This window comes from Apteryx rowi, unplaced genomic scaffold (genome assembly GCF_003343035.1).
Source record: "Apteryx rowi isolate R43461 unplaced genomic scaffold, aptRow1 scaffold_7, whole genome shotgun sequence".
Taxonomy (NCBI): Eukaryota; Metazoa; Chordata; class Aves; order Apterygiformes; family Apterygidae; genus Apteryx; species Apteryx rowi.
This window is the reverse complement of record NW_020450982.1, coordinates 1,073,198-1,093,556: the sequence shown is the minus strand read 5'-3', so window position 1 is coordinate 1,093,556 and position 20,359 is coordinate 1,073,198. Positions and strand designations below refer to the sequence as shown.

Here is a 20,359-nt window from a genome sequence, read left to right as displayed (position 1 = left end):
CGGGAAGGAGGCGGCGCCCCGAGGCCGGGCAGCAGCGGGCGCCCGGGTTAACGCGCGTGGGGAAGACGCGGCGATGAAGGAGGCCCCCGAGACTGAGTCATTCCTCTGACAGCCACAGCGGTTTAGCGCTTATGGTTAAGGGTTGCTGAAGCTGCTGCAAAAGTTATAGCTTGCTGTACCAACTGCAGCTTCATTAAATCCRGCACTTCATCAATCAAGTGCTGAGACACATAGAAATTCATTATTTCTAACCTTACAAAAAGGAAAATTCTCTAGTATCTGCTCCTCAGGCCATTTTACTTTACCAAGATCAAACACACGATTTTGGGAGGCTGTTTCACAGCAACACAATTTTTTAAAGTGTTTCCAAACTATCCCTTTCTAAATTACCAAACTATGTTAACAGTTCTGTTAAGAAAGCAGACTAACAGACCTGCGTTAGCTGAGGCAAGTTGGTTGAAGCTCTCCTCAGCAAGAGTTATGCTCTAAAAAAATACATAAAGCCAATTACGTGAATGACAAATTTCTGCTGGTATTTCTGCTTTTCTGGTAACAAAGAATCTCCTCACACTTCAGCCTTTCTTGCAAACTGAAGGTTCCTTTTCATTAGATGAATAATGTAGGTTTAAGCAAGTTTTAATCACATCTTAAATTCAACAAAAGTCAACAAGAGAAAGCTACATAAAGTGCAATGCCACAAAGACACTGATAGTCTTAACAAAGCTCTTTAGTACTAATTAATACTAATGCAAGCAACTTCAGTTCATGCATCTTATTTGAAAGAAGACCTGTTACCAGCACCTAAAAATATTTTTTAAAACAAACTGTTTGATTTCAAATATTTAAAATGCCCTGAAGCAAGTTCTTTATTATACAAAAAGTGCTTTGCTACATCAAACATTTAAACATAATATTTAGGGAAAATACAACATTCCACTATTTCCATTTTATCATTTTTTAAAAAAAATTAAAAATAGACAATATTTAAAATATTTATACACATATAAAAATAAAAACATCTATTATTGCCTTATTAATCCTTGAGTGCATACATGACATCATCCTGGCTGATGTTTAGTCGCACCCGCATGTGAAGATACTTATTACTGGATTCCACCAGCAAGAGCCTGCAGGCACCAAGCCTTGAGCAAACCGCCATAATTTCCGATACTGTAGGACTCTGCATCCCTTCAATTCTACACAGCGCTACATGTTGATGATAGACCTAGCGGGAGGGGAAAAAAAAATGAAGAAAAAAAGATAACTCAGGTTTACCTCCTGCTACAGTGCAGTGGGTTAAGGTGAAAAATGGAAGCTTCCTTCCCTCCTCCTATGGGAGGAGAGGAAAAAATAGTTACAGTCCCTTCAGATGAAATGCACGGATGCTGCTGTATTAACACAGAATATTAGGACTTTGTCAATGAAACAATAATTTTGAGCCAAAGTTCCCTTTGCCATACAATCAAAGAAAGCAAAACGATCAGCAGTCTAGGTTATCTGCAACTACATAGTTATGAACTACATAACTACAAGTTATTTTTTAACTACATCTTTTTATCCGTTACTACACCTCCTCTCCCCTGAACTGTGTGGAATAAAGCCAATCCAGCAGATCAAGAGCTGACGTAAAACTACATTTTAATCCACTCTGAAATGATAGCCGGGCCCAGTGACAAGTTAGCATGAGTCATGCTGACTAGAAACAGGGAAGATCACAGCTAAAAAAGGCACATAATCCACCTTTAAGCACAGAAGAAAGCACTTGTCACAAATCACACAGACTAGTAAACCCAATAAGAATCAGACATGGTCTTCTGCTCTAAATCCCTGGAAAGAAACCCCTTTTGGGGTCAGAAAAAAGCTACATTCTTCAAGGAAAAAAAAAAGTAACCTAGCAGTTTAACAAAATATTCCTTGATGTTTAAGCACTGGTCACCCAGTGTATCTATGGAATCAAACTAGTATAGATGTTCAGGAACTATTAACAGAAAACATGACTAGAATGCTTACTAATAAACCTACAGAAACAGTGAAAACTAGCAAGTTATAGTCCTAAACATTTTTAGTAGGTCAATATTAACAGTTAGCTTCTGTACTGTGGAATCCATGAAATAGATTTCATGCAGAGACTAATGTGTCTACATGCTGGTGATGGGTATTTAACAAGTCTACTAAAAAAAAAATTGAAGCTATTAGTGATATATCTGCCTCTGTTGAGAAAGACAGTAAAACAGAAGTTGGGATTAACTTTCAGGCTTCCTACTTGAACTATGTCACCTAATATTCCCAGGCTACCTCTTATTTCTTCTGTTATGAAAAAAGTTATGTGGAGGGATGCAACATTCTCAGATGCAGGCCAAAAAATTCATTTTGTGATCTGGAACACTGGTAACATTAATACAACAGCAGGTGCTTCCAATTCTAAGCAGTCCCACACAAGAACAGGTGGTGGCATCAGTTAGGCTTTACACCTGGCCTAGACAGCCATGTCCCAGCTTACCTTGTTATCATATTATCTTAGATCAAATCATAAGAATTAAAAAACTGAAGTGTTTGCACTTTTGCCTGATAATTGTATTGAAAAGATAAAGGTGTTTTGGTTTTTTGTCTTTTGGAAGTACTGTGGAACACTAACGTACCTGTTGCACTGTTGCCTCCTCGACACCTGCCCTGCGAAATTCAGCTAAAATTGCTTTCAGAAAGATTTGTTCATGCAGTGAGGCACTCCTGAATATCAAAAGAAAACAAACAAACAAAAAAATCAGTCTACCAAATCTAGAATTTGTGAATCCTTAGAAAGAAGTTTGGAAGGGAAGCAAATTTGCTTGGGAAGCACATATTGAAATGCAGGGTATTTTTCTACATGTCAGAGGAAAAAAAAATGCAAGACTTTCCTTATGTATCTCAACTAGCCAGTATGTTACAGCCTATATCTCTGGCACCACAATACCCTGCATATCACTCCACCTCTATTTCACCGTATCTGAACATGACACTTCATTCCATACATAATGGCAGGCTTAACACATCAGTTGAAGCATTCTGCAAAGTCTGGTCATTCTGTGGATCCCTGTTTCTTACAAGCACTCATACTAGGAGTTATATAAGACAAATTTTAATATGGTAAATCCTCATGAATTAAAGGATTGAAGGATGCAATAATATCATGAATGTGTTGGGCTGGGGGAACAAGCCTGTAGTTCCTTTAATAATTAGGACCTCAGGCTGGGAATGGCAGAAGCCGTATGGAACATGGTACATGCTCAGCAGTGCGTTAGTGTTATAACTGTTACATTCTGCTCAGGGGTCCGTGACTGCATCAAAATGAGCAAGGAGAGTTGCATAATATGGGCAGATCTGTAGCACAAAACAAGTAGACTCTGAGGACCTGATGCCTTCGCTACGCGGGTTTCTGGAGGTTTTTCTTCAATCGAGCTCTAGTCTGGCCCAGCATACTGGATGACCAGTAGCAATTGCAACTGTGAGCTCCTGAAGCGCATCTTCCAGATTTAGTTCCATCTGGAAGGAATTCAAATATATGTACTTGGAAACTGCAGTTCAGTGTAAATCAACATACAGTAAACAGGGACAATCAGGAAATTTCAAAAGCCTGCTCCTAACCAGAGCTAAAGCACTAACATGGAGACATCCTGTACAACTTCAAACAAGTCATTTCTATATCTTTCCTCTGTCTTTAATTCCTATTTTGTATTTCTCTCTCCTAGCTGTGCTGCGAGGCTTGTTTTGTATGATATTTCAACAAAGCATTAAGTATCACATACACTCCTAAAGAGAAGGGGTGAGGACAGATTTTTGGAAAACAGCACAGTGAAAGAGATGCAAAGGGAAGAAACACCTCTGAAAAATGTTTTTACCTGATTGCGTTTATATATGGGGATGAAAACATTTCATCTATGGCTTCTGTTATGTGAGCCATCCTGACTATTCCAGAGGTATTCTTCTGGCTAGCAAATTCACAAATCTCAGTGGCCCTTCTGCAGATATCAAGGCAACGTCTTGCATCACCAGATAATGCTGCTACCTGAAAGTAAACATCACAGGTATTTAGCAACATTTCCTACTAGTTGAATAAAGGATTTAGCTAGAATTGTTAGAAGAAAAAAGAAAAAGAAAGGAAAAGTCAGGAGAATAATTCCACCATGGACTACATTTCTAGTATCCCACATCTTAAAATAATTTTGCTAACCAAAAAATAAAACCAAAACACCCCCTACAGGTCCAGTCATTACAAATTCAAGATTCTGATCTTTTTTCTATAACCACAGAAGTTAGAGGTAAAAATACCAGGAAATTCAAGGAGAGCAGATTCAGTTCAATACCAAAAGTTTTTAAAAAAAATTTTAATCAAGAGACCATACCCCCATCCCTATTCATGCAGAAAGTCAAGGCGAGTTTTTCCCATGCATGTACATAATGAAATATTGATTTTAAAGGACTACACAATTTTTTAAATAGCTCTTAAGCAGACATCTGAGATGGTGAATTTACATTACAAGTGCCTGAAAATTTTTAGGTGTCCAACATATCTGAAGCTTCAGTACTTCTGAGACCCCCACTTGTGACTTACATTTTTAATAAAGCTATGAATGTTCACTAGATACAGTATTGGCCTAGTTTTCCCTGTAGATGCTTGTGACAGTTGGAGGCCCTATGACCCAGCTAGAGCAAAGAATGAGAAACCCTTTATAAAATCCGATCACAAGTCATTGTGATCATAGATATTTGAAGAAAAATCATAGTAGAACATTACAGATTATTCGGTCTGCAAAATCATCGCTATTATTCTTACAAAAAAGTGGTTCCTTCATAACAAAACAAATGCTTACATTGACATAACTGTGTGAATATTATTATGCAATTTGTGTATAAATGTATACAATTGTGTTCAGCAGAAAATGTTTAAGAGTATACCAGTTTGTAGATGTTCTAGCATACCATTTAATAGATTCTCTTTATTTTAACGTATAATTGCTAACATAAGACATTAAACAATGCATCCATCTTAATGTGAGAAGCTAGTGATTCCTAATGCATTATTTATTTTACTTTGTATGATAGAGTATAAATACCCTATCCAAAAACAAATACAGATTGGAATCAGCACAGGTACCACTTACTGTGCTAAGACCATAACACCTTTAGAAAATGAATATGGCTATTCCCACTACCACTGGCACACTAATCTTTGTCAAAATGATCCAATGATTCAGATTATGCCAAACAGTAGAGAAAGCTGACATCATTATGCATTATCATGACCCTGTTGTCACGCCTCCGGCTCCTGGAACATACTGCTGCCTTTTCAAAGCAGGTGGAAAATGCAAGGACACTGCTTAGGAATGTTTCCTGCAGAAGTGTCCTGCATATCTTACAGAAAACATAGTGCATGATCCACTACTAATGCCCCACTTTGTCTCCAATACAGAACATGTAAACGCAGAAATAAGTCTGACTTCTGTTACAAAGTGCCCCTCTTCCCTCCGCTGTGTTCTTTACTTAATGCAACACAGAGGACGCACATTTGGACTGTGTTTACCTTTCTGGAAACTAGCTGAATTGCATCCTCTTCAAATGCCTTCATGTTGCTCAGTCTGGATGAAATGATTTGCTGTAACTGTTTGTAGGTGTAGGGCTGAAAGGACATTCTGGTGAGGCCCTACAGAAAGCAATACAATACAGTGAGAAGTGTTCGTAGCGCTTCTAACGCATGCTATGGTTTTACTGATGCTGCGGAATTCCATACTCAAAAGGGTATAGCTAAATTTCTGTTAAAGAAAATATTCTCTCCAATCAATAGGTTCTGAAGCTACACTTCTTATATCCACTTGGAAACTCTCAGCTGCTCAAACACAGCTTGTATAGTTAGCAGTTTTAATTTCTCTGGTAGGAGCAGACCCTCATTCATATCCTTCCCCTCCAAGTGATATCAATTACTATCAGTTAATCAATTCTTCTGCTTCATACTTGCAAAATAAATACGCACCTCCATAAATGCAACTGAGACTGCCACTGGTCCACCCCTGGACCACCCCACTGAAAGGCCTGAGGAGCAAGAGCTGCTGCCATTAGAATTCAAATTTCTCTTACAAAACTTATAAACAAATCAGAACCACCCAATATGAGAATTTTTTCGATTGCAACTGTTTAAGCCCCTTTTAAACTACCGTCACAGAGCAGAACATATAAGAAAAACATTAATCTCTCCTTTAGCAGATCTGTATATGTATATACAGTCCCACTGCCAACTTCACATGGTAGCCTGCAAAGTTAGCAAGCAGCCACAAAATAAAAATCCTCTTCTGGCTCAGGCTAATAAAACCTGATTTCAGATAAGAATACCAAATTATGACCTCTGTTATAAATGGGTGTCACACTGCCTTTCATATTCTACAGAAAGCCAGAGCTTTGCATTCCTCACAGCCTCTCTTGTGGGCCAAGCTGCAGGTGCCTGGAGTCCCAGATCATCAGCTGCTCTGCAGGTTTAGCAAGTGGGGGAAAGCAATCAACTCAATTACTGTGTAACTATTTCTAAGTCACATAAGGATGGAGGCACATTTTTGCAAAGCACTTTACAGAGCAGTGTTGAATTGATAACCTAGGAAAAGGTACTAAACACAGGTTCAGGATGCATCTAACATTCTGTCCAAAGGTATCCAACACAAGGAAAATAATCTACCACATGATGAGGGCAAACAGAGAGCAGTAACCAGGCACCTGGAAGGAAGGGGGAAATCAGAAGGGAATTTCTCTGAACTCTGGAGTAAGCAGCTTAACCACAAGGCACAGCATTTGATTATCCAAGTCCTAATATATTTAAAAAGACATCTGCATCCTTTTTGCTAATTCATTCTTATAAGAACAGAGTGTTCTTACATGGCATAACATCTAATTAGCTAGCTGGCTGCCACACCTACTTTCCTAAGATTTATATGTTCAACATCCACTTTCTGGAGAGGAGAGGGAACTATAAAAGCATTGCTTAACGTCTACCGTAACCCATCCTCCCTTTCTCCTGGATTACCTTTGACAGCACACAGTATTTAATCCTCCCTCCTCATTTCCTAGCATAACAACATAACTGCTAGGACATACCAGCCTGCTAGCTACTCTGTTCATCATTATTCTCTCTGGCAAGTCCATGGTGTTAGCAATGGCCAAGATGATTAACTTGGAATGCTTCTGAGTTGGCCAGTCAAATAAGTTGTACATCACGTTCTGTTTCCGGGTCCACAGAAGATCAAGCTGAGGAGAGAGAAAGAGAAGTTTCTTGAAAAAATGATGACCTTGCATTTACAATACTCTATCGGGGCTCAAGAGAGCAAGCTCTGCCACAAAAGATTTCTCAGGTGATCCTGGAAAAGCTGCCTCTGTCTCCCCTTTATTCGTTTATTAACAGAACTGCCTTTTCTGAATTAAGGCATTAATCTCTTGGAAAAGCACAGCCTCACTAGGTGTTTGAAGAGTGTTTACCACAGTATTAAGCTGCAGTTTAAATACTATTCTGATATTAATACTGCGTCTAACAGAATCAAGAGACCATCTATGCGAGGACCTGAACCAGCTCACAGCACAAAGTAAACGTGCATTTGTTAATTACTGAACACAGCGCATTCAAAGAGTTTCAAAGGCAGAATATGGAGTATTTCATTGTGAATTTTCTCACAGAAAGAGCAGCAGCTTCCAGACAAAATACAGGCTCTAGACAGCTGAATTCTATGGTATTTAGGACTTTACAGAACAACTCATTCCATGGATTGAACTAAAACAAAATATGAAACCCACCTGAAAACCAACATAGAGAAAAATATGGCAAAAGGATACTTGACTATTTATATTCAGTTTACTAATAAGAGCAGCTATTTGTGTGTCTTCTCTCCTATGTCTACTCCTATTAGAGCATACATGATATACTCTAAGCATAAACCATTTAAATACATTTTGTCCTTTTCCATCATCCAAATAATGTTTGGGAAAAGAGAATGAAGAGTTCTTTGCCTCACCTCATCCACTATCAGCACTGTGGTCTTCCTCTTTGGTCCAGGGGTAGAGAACAGTTTGGCCAACAGTGCTGCAGCATGGGTGGCTGTCACCTTCTGACCTGTCAGTAACTGGACAAGGATTAAGCAATGCTGCAGGTTAATACACCATAACACCATAACCATGGAAGTTTAATTCTTATTCTGTTTGAACTTCTTTCTAACACTCAGCACCAAGCACCTGGTTTCTTTTTCATGGTGATGGTGGCAGTGGTGGTGTTAACAACTGTTTCTGTATGCCCCAAAGGCATACAGAAATTAGAACATGAAATTTCAAAATTACAATATACATGCTGAATCAATTGTTCAACCAAGTTCAGACTCAAGCCTTAAAATAAAATGCAGATTGCACTTGAAGATTGTATCCGTTCTCCAGAATCTCATCTCTTTTTAAGAGCTGACCTCCAATTTCATAGAGTTTGAGCATGACAATAACATACAATCTATACTTGTTTCATGTTTCCAATTCAAARACAGTCTGAATCACTTCCTACTTAAATAGAAGACGTCAAACTTAAATAAATGGCACAGAAGCATGTAAGAAAAGGGACTAAATGTTTCAGGAAATACATAACTTCAGTTCTGGGTCACTGGCTTAAAGTCAGCCTAGACTGACGTAGGTCTTGAGCAATTACTGTCTGAAGACTATTGGATGATCTTAAGGCAGTTCTCAGAAGGTTAAGTCACACCCATATAAACACTAGCGCTATCAGCAGTCCCAGATGAGATACTGCAGACCAGTTTGTCATGAGGATTTGAAATACAGTATTATTCACAGAGATAGTCCCTCTTTAGCAGGATTGCTATGTGATGACGGACTGATTAACCTCTTAGCCCCTCCAGTAATTATTCTACTGCCACAGTAACTTCCAGAGCTGTCATCTCAGCAACTTTCTAATGTACATGTGCACAAAAGAAGGGAAAACATGAAGAGAGCCACTGAAGAGGCTTTGCTCACCTCTAGTATCGGCACATAAGCTTGGTGAGGGTCAGTCAGCTTCATGCCATTGATCTCTATGAACTGGAAGGACGGTAGCTCATCATTTTCTGCAGCTTGCTGCAGACAGCGAATTACTTCATGAACAGTCGCAGTTTTACCTGTTCCAGGAACTCCAGAAATGTACATGCACCTACAAAAGATGACACTTTATCAATGTGAGCAAGCGCCTAATATCAAGGAATTGGAATTCCTGGGCTCCGAGGCCACCCTTGAATACTACTTCCCTCTGTGACTTCAGGCAATTCCCTGTATTTAAATTACTTTATTTGCAAATTGAACATGCAATATATTGGAAGATCATCAAGATTTTTATTATTACTGAAGTAATTAATCTAAAATATCTTCTAAATGCTAATTTACCTTAGAACAAAAACAGAAAACCCCACACTTTTCCCCAGACATCTAAAATTGACTAGGTGTTTCAGTCCTAAATTTGAATCTGTACAAGAAAGGAGACCACATTATTTCTATGCATAACCCTTTCTGGGGAGAGAAAATATCAGTAAAATTCAACTAGGAATCTTATTTCAACTAAATGAGAATAACTCAAACTCACCCTCCTGTACCATCAATAAGTTTGCTTTCCACGAAGTTATAGATATCCTGGAATTCTTCTTCACGACAAGGCAGAGATTCCGGGATAGCAGAAACATGCAGCCTTTTGATTAAAAAAAATAAAAATAATAAAAAAAATGGAGACAGGAGATCCAAGAGTTGCAATTTCACAGTTCTGCTTGGAAGGCTTACTGAGAAAAAACAAATAACCGTAAAAGGGGGGGGGGGGGGAATCTGGCTATGCAAAGGTTTTCAAATCTCTCTTACATATTTTAAGTCTGAGCACCAATGTCAAGCATCCCAAAAGAAACGGCCTGGTCTCTGTGTATATGCTTTTAAGTTTTAGGAGAGCTGAACAGTCGTCTTCATAAGCAAACAGTACGAATATCCAGCAATAAAGAAGATTATCTGCTGCTCTTCACAAAAAAATTTCTAAGTCAAGGTAGGGGGAGGGATAGAACAGGGGAGACTGATCATAGGAAAGGGTTAGCCAAGTGACCGGGAGGAAACTAAAACTCAGAATGAAAGACACTATCAGTCCCGTATGCATTTTTCCCTGCTACATCAGGATTTAGAACAAAACCTGTGAAGCTTTTTCACCCACCAAGAGGAGCCAGGTAGTGTACCTTTATAATCTAAAGCTCATAGAAGAGAATCCTTGTTTTTCTGATGTTGCACAGAATAAAAACAAACAGATACCTAATTCCATAGCACTTAGCATGGACTGGTTACAATAATTTGAAATCCTAAAAGTAGAATTGTAAATATTACTATTATTTGTAACTCTATTATTGTATTGTAAATTCACAAGTGATCTTCTGATATCAAAACACCATGAACTTTTACCAAATTTATTCAATATAGTAAAGACAACATTTCTCTCTTTCAGCATAGCCTATTGCTCTGTGTACCTGAAGCAAAAAGATGATTTCCTCCCTTCAGACAACTACACATTACCTTAATCTGGCTTCTTCTAGTATGCTGGCTGGTTTCCGAGCTGCATGGCTGCGTTTGGGAATTTCAGGAGTTGCGTTCCGGGGTGTCTTGGGTGTTGCTGGTAAGGGCTGCAAAGAAAAGTTTAAAAACTTCAAACAGATTTTCTATATACGTGAATTTCTACTGGAGACTGATCATCCATACAATTTTCCAAAGCATTATTTATGCACAAAGACTACCTGAGAATGCCAGAGTACAAGATGAAAAGAGAAACAGTCTTCACAAAGCATAACTAGCAAACAAGCTTTATAGATTTTTCTTCCTTAAGGGTAGAAAGAAATCGGGAGGGGAATGGTGACGCAGACAACCCCACCTTTTAACTGATGGAAGAATTTAAAAATTCTTTATGTTCTTCTGAAGTGCTGTCTTACAAAGCAATCCAGTTCTTAAAAACCAGCAAGCAACTAAAAATCGATCTTTGTGAATTTCATTGTTCAAACAAGAAAGTGAATACAATGCATTAATTAGTCCTTCCTGTTGTGCTTAGGAGTTCTAGCTATGCTGGGATTTCTGTGCTAGACATTTCATAAGCACGGAGCAAAAATTAGCCATTGACAATATGTACCTGGCTATGGTCATAAAAACAGTCCTAATGAGTCAGGCCAAAGATCCACCTAGCCTCGTAACCTGTCCCCAACAGTGGCCATGACACTACAAGAAACTGCTGGCCATACATCTTGGTGTGGCCATGAACCCTGTAGAGCATCCCTTGTGTTAGTAATCACCTGCACACTGGCAAGCCTTCAGGAGTCAGGAGGGCTCTACTGCCAGGCGCAAAGTTGGCCTCATGACTGTCTGTTATATAGGTAGACTGCATTGAGTAAAGGCTGTACAGAAAAAGGAGAACTAATGTGTCTCAGTGTGCAGTTTACACTAAAAGTCAAAACTTTGGCCATAAATGGATGCTTAGATAACAGCAAAAACATACTATTCCAGTTTTCAACTATTTTCAGTTCCGAGAATTTCATGAAAAACTGATGTAGTTTGATCCATTGAGGGTTACTAAATAAGCATTCTTGGCTACTTACCCCCAGACTCTCACGCAAACCATGTAAGCTTCCTGCAGCCACAATATCCCACAGCCAAGAGCTGCGCAGGTCTAACTACTCATTGAATAATTGCTTAACTACTCTTTGTTTTGATCCCAATTCCTACTAGGCATATTTGAGAGCCTGTAGTTTATACCAGGAGAGAAAGTAGACAGTCAGCTTCTTGTCACCCCTCATGCCACCCACGAATTTATAGTCTTATTATATCTCCTCACATATTGTCTTGTTTTCAGGTTCACTACTCATACTACTCAATTGTTTCCCATATAGAGTCAAATCCATTTATTTGATCATCTCTCCTGCCTTGCTCCGAACCAGTGTGAACATACTCTTTTTGGCATGAGAGGACCAGAACTGCACGCTCTTCTAGTTAAGGTGCTTCAGTTTTAATAACTGTAAACTCTGAGTGTTTCCCCAGGTCACTTAAAAAACAAACAAACAAAAAACCCACACACAGTAGGGACTCTTCCCTTAAAGCCCCCCAATGCTTTACTCAAGACTTCTTTACACATCACCAGTATCCATCCTGAATCCACAGCTTGAGAGCTACCATTTCAGAACATATACTGATTCTACTGATTTCTAGCAAATCTCCCCCTGCCCTCCTCCAGTAAGCCAAAGTTTTATAGCCACAGAACAGGATAAACTGCACATTCATCAGTCACTGTTCAGCTCCAGCCCAGTCCAACATTTTCCCTCGTTAGGCTGGAGTCTTTTGATCAACGCTCATGCACAACACATGTGGCTCGCACAGCCTACTCAGTTCTCATACAGAAGATCATATGAGCCAAGTTAATCTCCCCTTAAAAGCTACAGGGTTTTGATACTTAACTTTGGTACACATGCATCAAGCATTCAGATAATTGGCTTAGAAATAATAAAAACAGGTCTTTTAAATGTCAGCAGCTACAAGGAACCTTACAGTTTTCTTTGGGGTCTTGGCAGGAGTGTGAACTGAAGACTTCCTTGAAGATTTTGGGGTGCTGAATATTCTGCTTGATTTAGAATTCCTCTTTGGAGTACGGAGCACTTCATTCTCCTCTTCTTCACTACTGGAATAAGAGCTGCCTGAGCTAGACAGAAAATCCTCTTTCTTGTCCGATTCCAGTGTATTTAATAAGCTATGAGTAACAGAAATGGCAATGAGTTTTTTAAAGCTACATACAATTCCACTCGCCACAGATTATTATCTGAAACATTTTCAGCTTTTTCTGTAGTTACCATAATCAACAGGCCAACATATTTTCCACTTGAGCTGTTAGTTGTCCACAGCTATTCAAATAGACTGGTTAAAAGGAAGTTAGTTTTCTGATGAACATCTTGAGTCAGCTTTATGTTTCTGAATATGAGACATTTTTCACTCATATTACAATTAAGCTGTGCTTCTGGAGCCATTTGCATTTCAATATTAAGCCAGACAGACTCACAAGGCTTCAAGTTATCACCAGCAATCTGAGTAAGATATCATGGAAGCAAAGGTTACCTGATCTGCTCTGCAATGCGAGCACTTGTCTTCTGTGCACATCTTCTGTGAGAACGAGGGGTCACTAAAGGGCTCTGACCACCTAGTTTCTGATGTCCAGTTAAACTGTAAAGAAAGAACAAAAAGCTACTTGTATTTCCCCTTTGCATCACACTTGTAAAGATGGAGAAAAGGCCTCTCAGTCTTCAGGCTCAGTTTTTATGGCTGCAGGGAAGTGGAGATTTTTATCCATGCTGATAGAGCGCAAACCATAATAATCAATGTGTCTTCAATTGCCTTTCATATCGTCCTACCATTCCCATCCCAATCTCTTCTCTCTGTTCAGGGAGCTGCAGGCTGCTTGTGTCCATCTCTAAAGTCAGCTTCTCTTGTGACGTCCCCTCCTCATTCAGTCATCTCCAAGTAACACGCTTTCTAGAGCTTCATCATAGTGTATTTGTAACTGTTTAAGCTATCCCCCTTCCCCTCTCTGACCTCAACAGACGAAACAATTTGGTACGCACAGAGACTTTACCCATTTAATTTTCAAAAGCTCTTTCATAAATGTGCTTTAAGAGAACTATATACAAATAGAAATCACATACAAAAAGTAATTATCACAATGCTATTCCTTACCATATAGTGTCTTCTTTCGTATGAAGATTTTCTTCCTCGCTGGAGTCTCTGACCTTACTATAGGGGGATAATCGTATTGTATCACTAAGTCTCTGCTCGTGCTCTGCACTATCAAACGTTGATTTTGGCTCATCATTGCTACATGACATTTTTGGTGGTGAGCCTAAAATTCCAGTGAATTTCACTTTTCGTTTAGCAGCTGATGGTTCTGACATTGCATCACAGTCATCACCCAAAAGTTCTAAAACATCACTTCCTGAGAGTTTGCCTCTGGGAGATTTTGTGGGACCTAAGAATCAAGAGCAAAATGAACTTTTATCAGGCTTTAATATGTCTGGTTTGGTTTAACTATTAGATGACATAGCATGACTGGCTCAGTGGTTGTCATTTAAATTAATTTATAAATTTAAATGAAAGATGACCATATTAAACTACAAGGACAAAGAACTGAACCACTGAAAGGCACGCATTTCCTCTAAAAAGGATGAGGTAGTAACACAGGGATTGATTTTTCAGTTTATCTCCTTCCATCACTTACAGCTCTACCCAAGCACCAGTTTGAACGTGTGGTGTGTTACTGATTGTTTACATTGGGCTTGGCTGGATAAGAGCATTTGGCCGTATGTGTACATTCTCATGCGTATTTAGTCAGAAAATTAAAGAAGATCAGACCTTCTGAGGTCAAATTAGGCTGACTGGTAGCATTTCAGCAAACAAGAACTTTACTTTAGACTTATCTATTGCAAACAAAACATTTGCAACAGCAATGGAATGTAAGCAATGCAGTTGCTTGAAATAGCAGACATACAAGACAACTGATGCTTGCAAAAAGCATAGGCTAACCCCAAAGCCTGAATAAAATAGGTAGTTAAATAAAACAGGTAGTTAAAATACTAATGTTGAGTTATACCAGTGTTTGAACTACCCAAACTGAAGAGAGACAAAACATACAAATATATATTCAAAACCATACAGGTATACATATACATACTGTTTAACTGTAACTTCTTCCTTGCTGTTGGGGTTTTCATGCCATTAGCTACTCTTCGTGAATGTCTCTCCTTAGACAGGGAGGACTTGGAAGCAGAATGTTTTGATTCTATTTCCATTTCAACATTTTTCTTTTTCGTCACGCTCCGCACAACTCTCTCGGTCTCATTTTTCGGGGAGCAAATGATGTCCAAAGGATGCAGCGGGGATTTTGTCAAAGAGTTTGGGCTACCACCTGATTTCTTGTTAGCTTCTTTCAGCTTAGAGAATGTGTCAGAGGATAAAGGTTTAAAGCATTTCCCATCCCAAGACTGTTTTACATAGAAAGTTTGCTCCTTGTTTAATATTATAGGTAGTGCTTCCCCCAGACGTAGTGGTATTACCTGTAAAAGGAGAAAATATCAAAGAACTCATGCCTTAGTGTTTTCTGTTAATTCAGCATCCAAATATTTTCTATTCACATAACTTATTATTGGATCTCTTGCAATCCTTCATTATAGAGGGCAATGTCTTCAAACTATATTTAGACTAGCATAAGTTTACTGCACCACAGGACTCCCATCACTTCCCTCCATGCAATCCCCTAAATTTTAGGGCTGACAACCAAAGTCATTTTGAGATAGAGGAAAGGAGGAATATTAACAATTTCCAACTATCCTATACAGCTGTATTAATAGTCAAATACACATCACACATTTGGTTTGGGAGGGAATAAGATAGCTGTATTGTTCTTTTATGCTTTTCAAGTTTTTTTGAGTTTCTTTCTTTCTTCCACATACAGATGGGCTGCAGTACATACCATGACACTTTTAATAATGGTCTCCACAGCTATGTCAGTGTCATATCCAGGAACTTGATCAAAAAACACCTCTTGGGGAGAAACCTCTCTTTTAAGCAGTTTCCTTTTATTCTGAGGTACCTCTGTAATATGAGAAAACCACTGCACAACTGCATGTTTCTGCTGAGCACCTGTAACAAAAAAACCCCCAACGTTGTTTTTGTTGTATCACAGACAGTTAACGCTATTTCAGTAAAGCTCAATGATTTCAGCTGAAATATTTCACTAGACACTTTACACACACATACCAAAAGGCAGTGTTCTTCCCTAAGAACTTTTGGTTTAGGCAGAACAGAAAAACAGGATGAAGAAAATTACTATTGTCCGTTTCCAGACAATCAAGACAGAGATAAATTGGCTCAACATCATACAGAGTCAATAGTAAAACTAGGAACTGACCTCACATCTCTGAAGTCACGTCTCCAACAACACAATACTTGTATTTAAAAACTATTCTGATTATATTATACAATTCTAATCATTATAGTCCTGTCTTGCTGAGTATTCAATGTTACACCTCATCACTAATGGAAAGTTACTTACCAAGGATGTGAAAGCTCAAGTATGCAGACAATTTTGCATCAATTGCTATGTAATTATATTTTTAAAAAGTGATGTTTAAAGGTGGCAGAGTATGTGCCTCAACTCCATTATTACCTGTTGCTCAAGCAAATGGTACCATTTTAAGATCATAGCTCCAGTACTGACCCAGTGATACCACTGCTTGAAAGCTGTTTGATGGCATGTGTGAAAAGGAGTAATCTGTTGCCATTGGTTCACCAGAAACCTTGCAGCCACATTATTCAGTGCTTACTAGAGATACGGGACAGTCAGTGCGACCTCTCAACACTAGAACGCTCACTGGGACTGGCTTGGAATAATTTACAGGAGGAGGCTGAAGGCACTGCAGCTTCTTTAGCTGCACTTCATCCTGGGGAATTTCACAGACTATTTAAGTTCTTCAGGTGCATTGAGGACAGAAAAGTCTTTTTAAAAAACAATAATTATTTGAGCAGTTCATACAGTTCACTCAGATGACTGAAATCTGATCAAAATGGAGTTCTAAGGAGCATATCATTTTAAGCCAAACATGTTACTGTTGCAGGGCTCTGAGGGAATTTCATGAGACTAAGACTCCAGGAGTTCAGTATATAGGCATGGAAGTAAATGATGTTTAAATAACTACATACATTTTGTAAAAAAAGTGCCAACCTAATTTTCTGTAACTTGTGGAAGCAGCCATCAGGATAACACCACCCAGGAAGGTGGCGGGAAGTTCTGGGAAACTTCCCTACCCATTCCTATGTCTTTTTAAATTGGGAAGATGCTGTAATTTTTCCCTTGCATCTCTCCTGGAATAAAAGGGTTCAACTGGAGCACAAACTACTCACTGGTGTAACACAAGCTGGGGATGGTTACTGCATTTGAAAAGTTGTCGCTTCATACAACTTCTTTCATTTTTTAATTAATCATGGAAAATTCAACCACAAGACAATGCTGAGACAAAAATTCTATGTTGCAAAAAACCAATGAGAAATTCCAGTCAGTTGTGAGAAAAATCACTATTAATCATTCTAGTTCAGCAAAAAAGCAAGGGGATCCTGAAGCATAAGCCAATCTTAACCAGAAAAAAGTTAAAAAACACTTATCCAGCAAATGGCTTGTCTACAGTTATTCATTAGAGAGTTTCTTAGACATTCCTCTAAAACATCTGACCACTATCAACGGCAAGATACAGGATTAATGGAAAACTGCTGTTTGACAGTTCAGATTTGCTTACTCTACTTTTGAAGCAGATAGGCCTACACATAAAAACTGATCTTCAAAAGCATCATTTTAGGCAGAGCTCAATCTCAATACAGTCAAAGTCTAACCCTTCTCCCAGACTGAGAAAGTCAAAAGGGAAAATGTTGCATGGAGTTGAGCCATCAAGTATAGAAATCCTCCCTGGACACAGGTAAGAAAGTGTCTGGTAAGAGACTGTAGTTCCCATTTTTAAAACTAAAATTAGCATGTTTGAGCTGAGACTTGCAGGTGATTAAGACAACACTTACATAGAGCCTCAGTCACAAACTGCCTACAGACCAACTGATTCACCAGCTGTATTTTTGGACCAGTTCACTATCTCAAATGAAGATGTTGTTTATTTGCATATACATAATCTACTCAGACCCCACTAACTGAAAGCAGTGGCAGAAAAGGAGAACTGAGAAGTTTCAAAACATTATTTGTAAATTCAGAGTTATTTTAAAGATAAATGAGAAACACATTTGTTCACCGCTTAAAAATCAGGGAATCCTGCTATTGTAATATTATTACACTAATGAAAGAAAGTTTGAATAAACATTACAGATACAACATGGATGGAGTTAAAAGAAACATTTGGAACATATTACAATTGAATATCAAGTTTCTTTCTACATTTTAAGTTTTGTCCTTGATTAATTTTTAATTAATTCATTTTTAATGAATTTGTCAAAGATTAACAAGAGGAAAAGCTCAGCATCCTATTTCCAAGGAAGTTTCATGTCTTTCATTACAGCATGAAAAAATATTATGTTGCAATAAATATGCACTAGTGAATAGATAAAGTGGAGTGACATGTATTCATATTATGAAAAATTTAAAGAATAAGAAACCTTCAAAATATTATTATGATGTCCCAAACCAAATAACAGAAGTTGTTAGAGAAATCAAACGGACATAGCTGATGAGCTGTTTCTGATTCAGACTCAAACATAGCCTTTTATGTCACTTCTACGATTTATTTTTCCAATCTACCTCCATCTATAAACAAGTAGTTCTATGAGGGACAGAAATAATCAGCCTGTTTTTTTCAGCCTTGCACCTTCTTGCCAAATTCCCTTATATCTAATACGATGCAAGTTCCCGAATTGCAGTGCTCCTACTCCATATAGATTCTGTAATCTCTAAATAAAGTGTGAGCTCACACTGCCTTCCTCAAGAACCACCCCCCCCTTTTTTTTTTTTAAATAGATGACAAAGTAAGATTGGAAGATTTTAATGCCTTTAGCTCTCTGTTTATCTATCAACTTTAGTTGAAAGCAGCCATTAGCCTCAAATATTTGGGATGCATGTGGATAGATGCAGTGATTACCAAAGCTTCATTTTCTTAATAAATTAGGCAACTAATACAGTGTTAACAGTAAATACATCACCATGAAATAGGTATCTTTAAAACATTTTAAGATTTCTCAGATAGAAGGAGGTAAATTTTTATTACTCTTACCATCTTCATATAAATCCAGGAGTTGTGCCACAAAAGGTTGATCTGCATTCTCCCCTTCTACTAAAACAAACTCGCCAAGCTGTATACAGGTTTCTGTTTGACTTCTTTCTGATTTAATAAGGATTCCCCTAGAAAGTGACATGCACACGTAGATTAAGAGGATTTATATTCTTTACAATTCAAGTTTCATTAAAGCTGATCAACTGCCAGCCTTACAGCTATTTATCCCACCTCTTGCTAAGCCTGAAATTGAGTTTCCTGCTTAAATGCTTTCATATTCTTTAGCTCTACAAGTAGTAATGCACATGTGGCCATTATCTGGGGTACACTCACAACTAACTAGCCAGTTAGCAACAAGTCAGCTAAGAGTTACCACACAACTAAGACTCATTTATTTAAAAGGCAGTATATGTATGTGATTAGAAATACTACCAAATTTGAGTTAGACAAAAACAATTCTGGCTAACGACACCTGCCAAATAGTCAGCTAACACTCACTCACAGATTTAATTAAATGCTTTCCTTTGTTTATGTAATATACAATTTATAATTCAAAATCTTTTTATATTATATGCATACAAGGTCCTGAGACATTGCTCAAAACCACTACTCTTTGTTCTAATTCTCACTGCCACATTAACATAAAGGATGCCAGAAAGGTAAAGAACACAACCTCTGTTGTCTATGGTTCCCTGAGTAAGCCAGAAGTAAGTGTTATTTACTTGTACTGCAAAGTCCTCAGTTTTCTGTCTGAGCTCATGGGTTTTCCATACCAGGAATAGATATGTTTGCTCTGGTGCCGGGTGTTCATGATTCCTACGGAAAAGCAAAAAAACAAACAAGCAAGTTTTGCTTATTATTTAGAAATAAAAGCAGGGAACAAGTCAGAATTGCCAGATTTCTAGATCTGTCACCAGTTCTTTCTGAGCATGTGAAGAAGCTGGCACACATCGGCTGGTGTACAGAAGCCAGCCTCCCCCAGGCCCCCGGACCCCTCTGAAGGACCAGGACGGAGGGAAGGTTTCCAGTGTTGGGGACAACGGCTCTGGCCGCACGGGCGGCCCTCGGGAGGCTTCGCCCGGCCATTTTTCGCCCAGGCCCCACAACTCCCAGCAATCAGGCAGCTGAGACCGTCCCAAACCTTTCAACTACACTTAGGTTTTATGTAATGCTTCCAAAGCAGACCTTTCCCTCTAGGAACGCCTCAGGAGGCTGAGGAAAGCGCAACCCCCACCCGCCCAGCGGGCGGTTCAGACGAGGCAGCGGAGGGCGCCGGCGGGGCGCTGCCTCACAGAGCCGCTCACAGAGCCGCTCCCGGGCGGCGCGCGGGGGCCGTGAGCGGCGCCGGCTCCGACCCGCAAGGGGAGACCGAGGCGCCCCGCCGCCCTCACGGAGCGGCCACAGGGCCGCCACGCCCCTCCCCTCCCCCACTCACCGCAGCCCCTCAACGGCCCCGCACGCGGCAGCGACAGCAGCAGCAACGGCAGCAGCGCGAGCTCCGGTCACCACCAGCGATAGAATTTCGC

At 39.2% G+C, this 20,359-nt stretch overlaps 1 protein-coding gene across 1 annotated transcript in view; it reads right to left on the bottom strand.

Annotated features, from left to right (window-relative positions):
* LOC112976064 (coiled-coil and C2 domain-containing protein 1B-like) overlaps nt 1-20,329 on the bottom strand; it is a 59,675-nt gene extending 39,346 nt beyond the window's left edge. Inside the window, exons 1-16 of the mRNA XM_026086912.1 lie at nt 20,269-20,329; nt 19,556-19,649; nt 18,834-18,961; nt 15,545-15,714; nt 14,747-15,128; nt 13,756-14,044; nt 13,141-13,245; nt 12,580-12,778; nt 10,570-10,676; nt 9,614-9,715; nt 9,016-9,187; nt 8,022-8,129; nt 7,114-7,263; nt 5,558-5,677; nt 3,876-4,042; nt 2,640-2,727 (exon numbers count right to left, since the gene is read on the bottom strand). Of these exons, the coding sequence (XP_025942697.1) occupies nt 2,640-2,727; nt 3,876-4,042; nt 5,558-5,677; nt 7,114-7,263; nt 8,022-8,129; nt 9,016-9,187; nt 9,614-9,715; nt 10,570-10,676; nt 12,580-12,778; nt 13,141-13,245; nt 13,756-14,044; nt 14,747-15,128; nt 15,545-15,714; nt 18,834-18,961; nt 19,556-19,644 (2,376 nt within the window). The 5' untranslated portion in view covers nt 19,645-19,649; nt 20,269-20,329. The remainder of the gene's footprint in view (nt 1-2,639; nt 2,728-3,875; nt 4,043-5,557; nt 5,678-7,113; nt 7,264-8,021; nt 8,130-9,015; nt 9,188-9,613; nt 9,716-10,569; nt 10,677-12,579; nt 12,779-13,140; nt 13,246-13,755; nt 14,045-14,746; nt 15,129-15,544; nt 15,715-18,833; nt 18,962-19,555; nt 19,650-20,268) is intronic.
* Nucleotides 20,330-20,359: the final 30 nt, after the last annotated feature.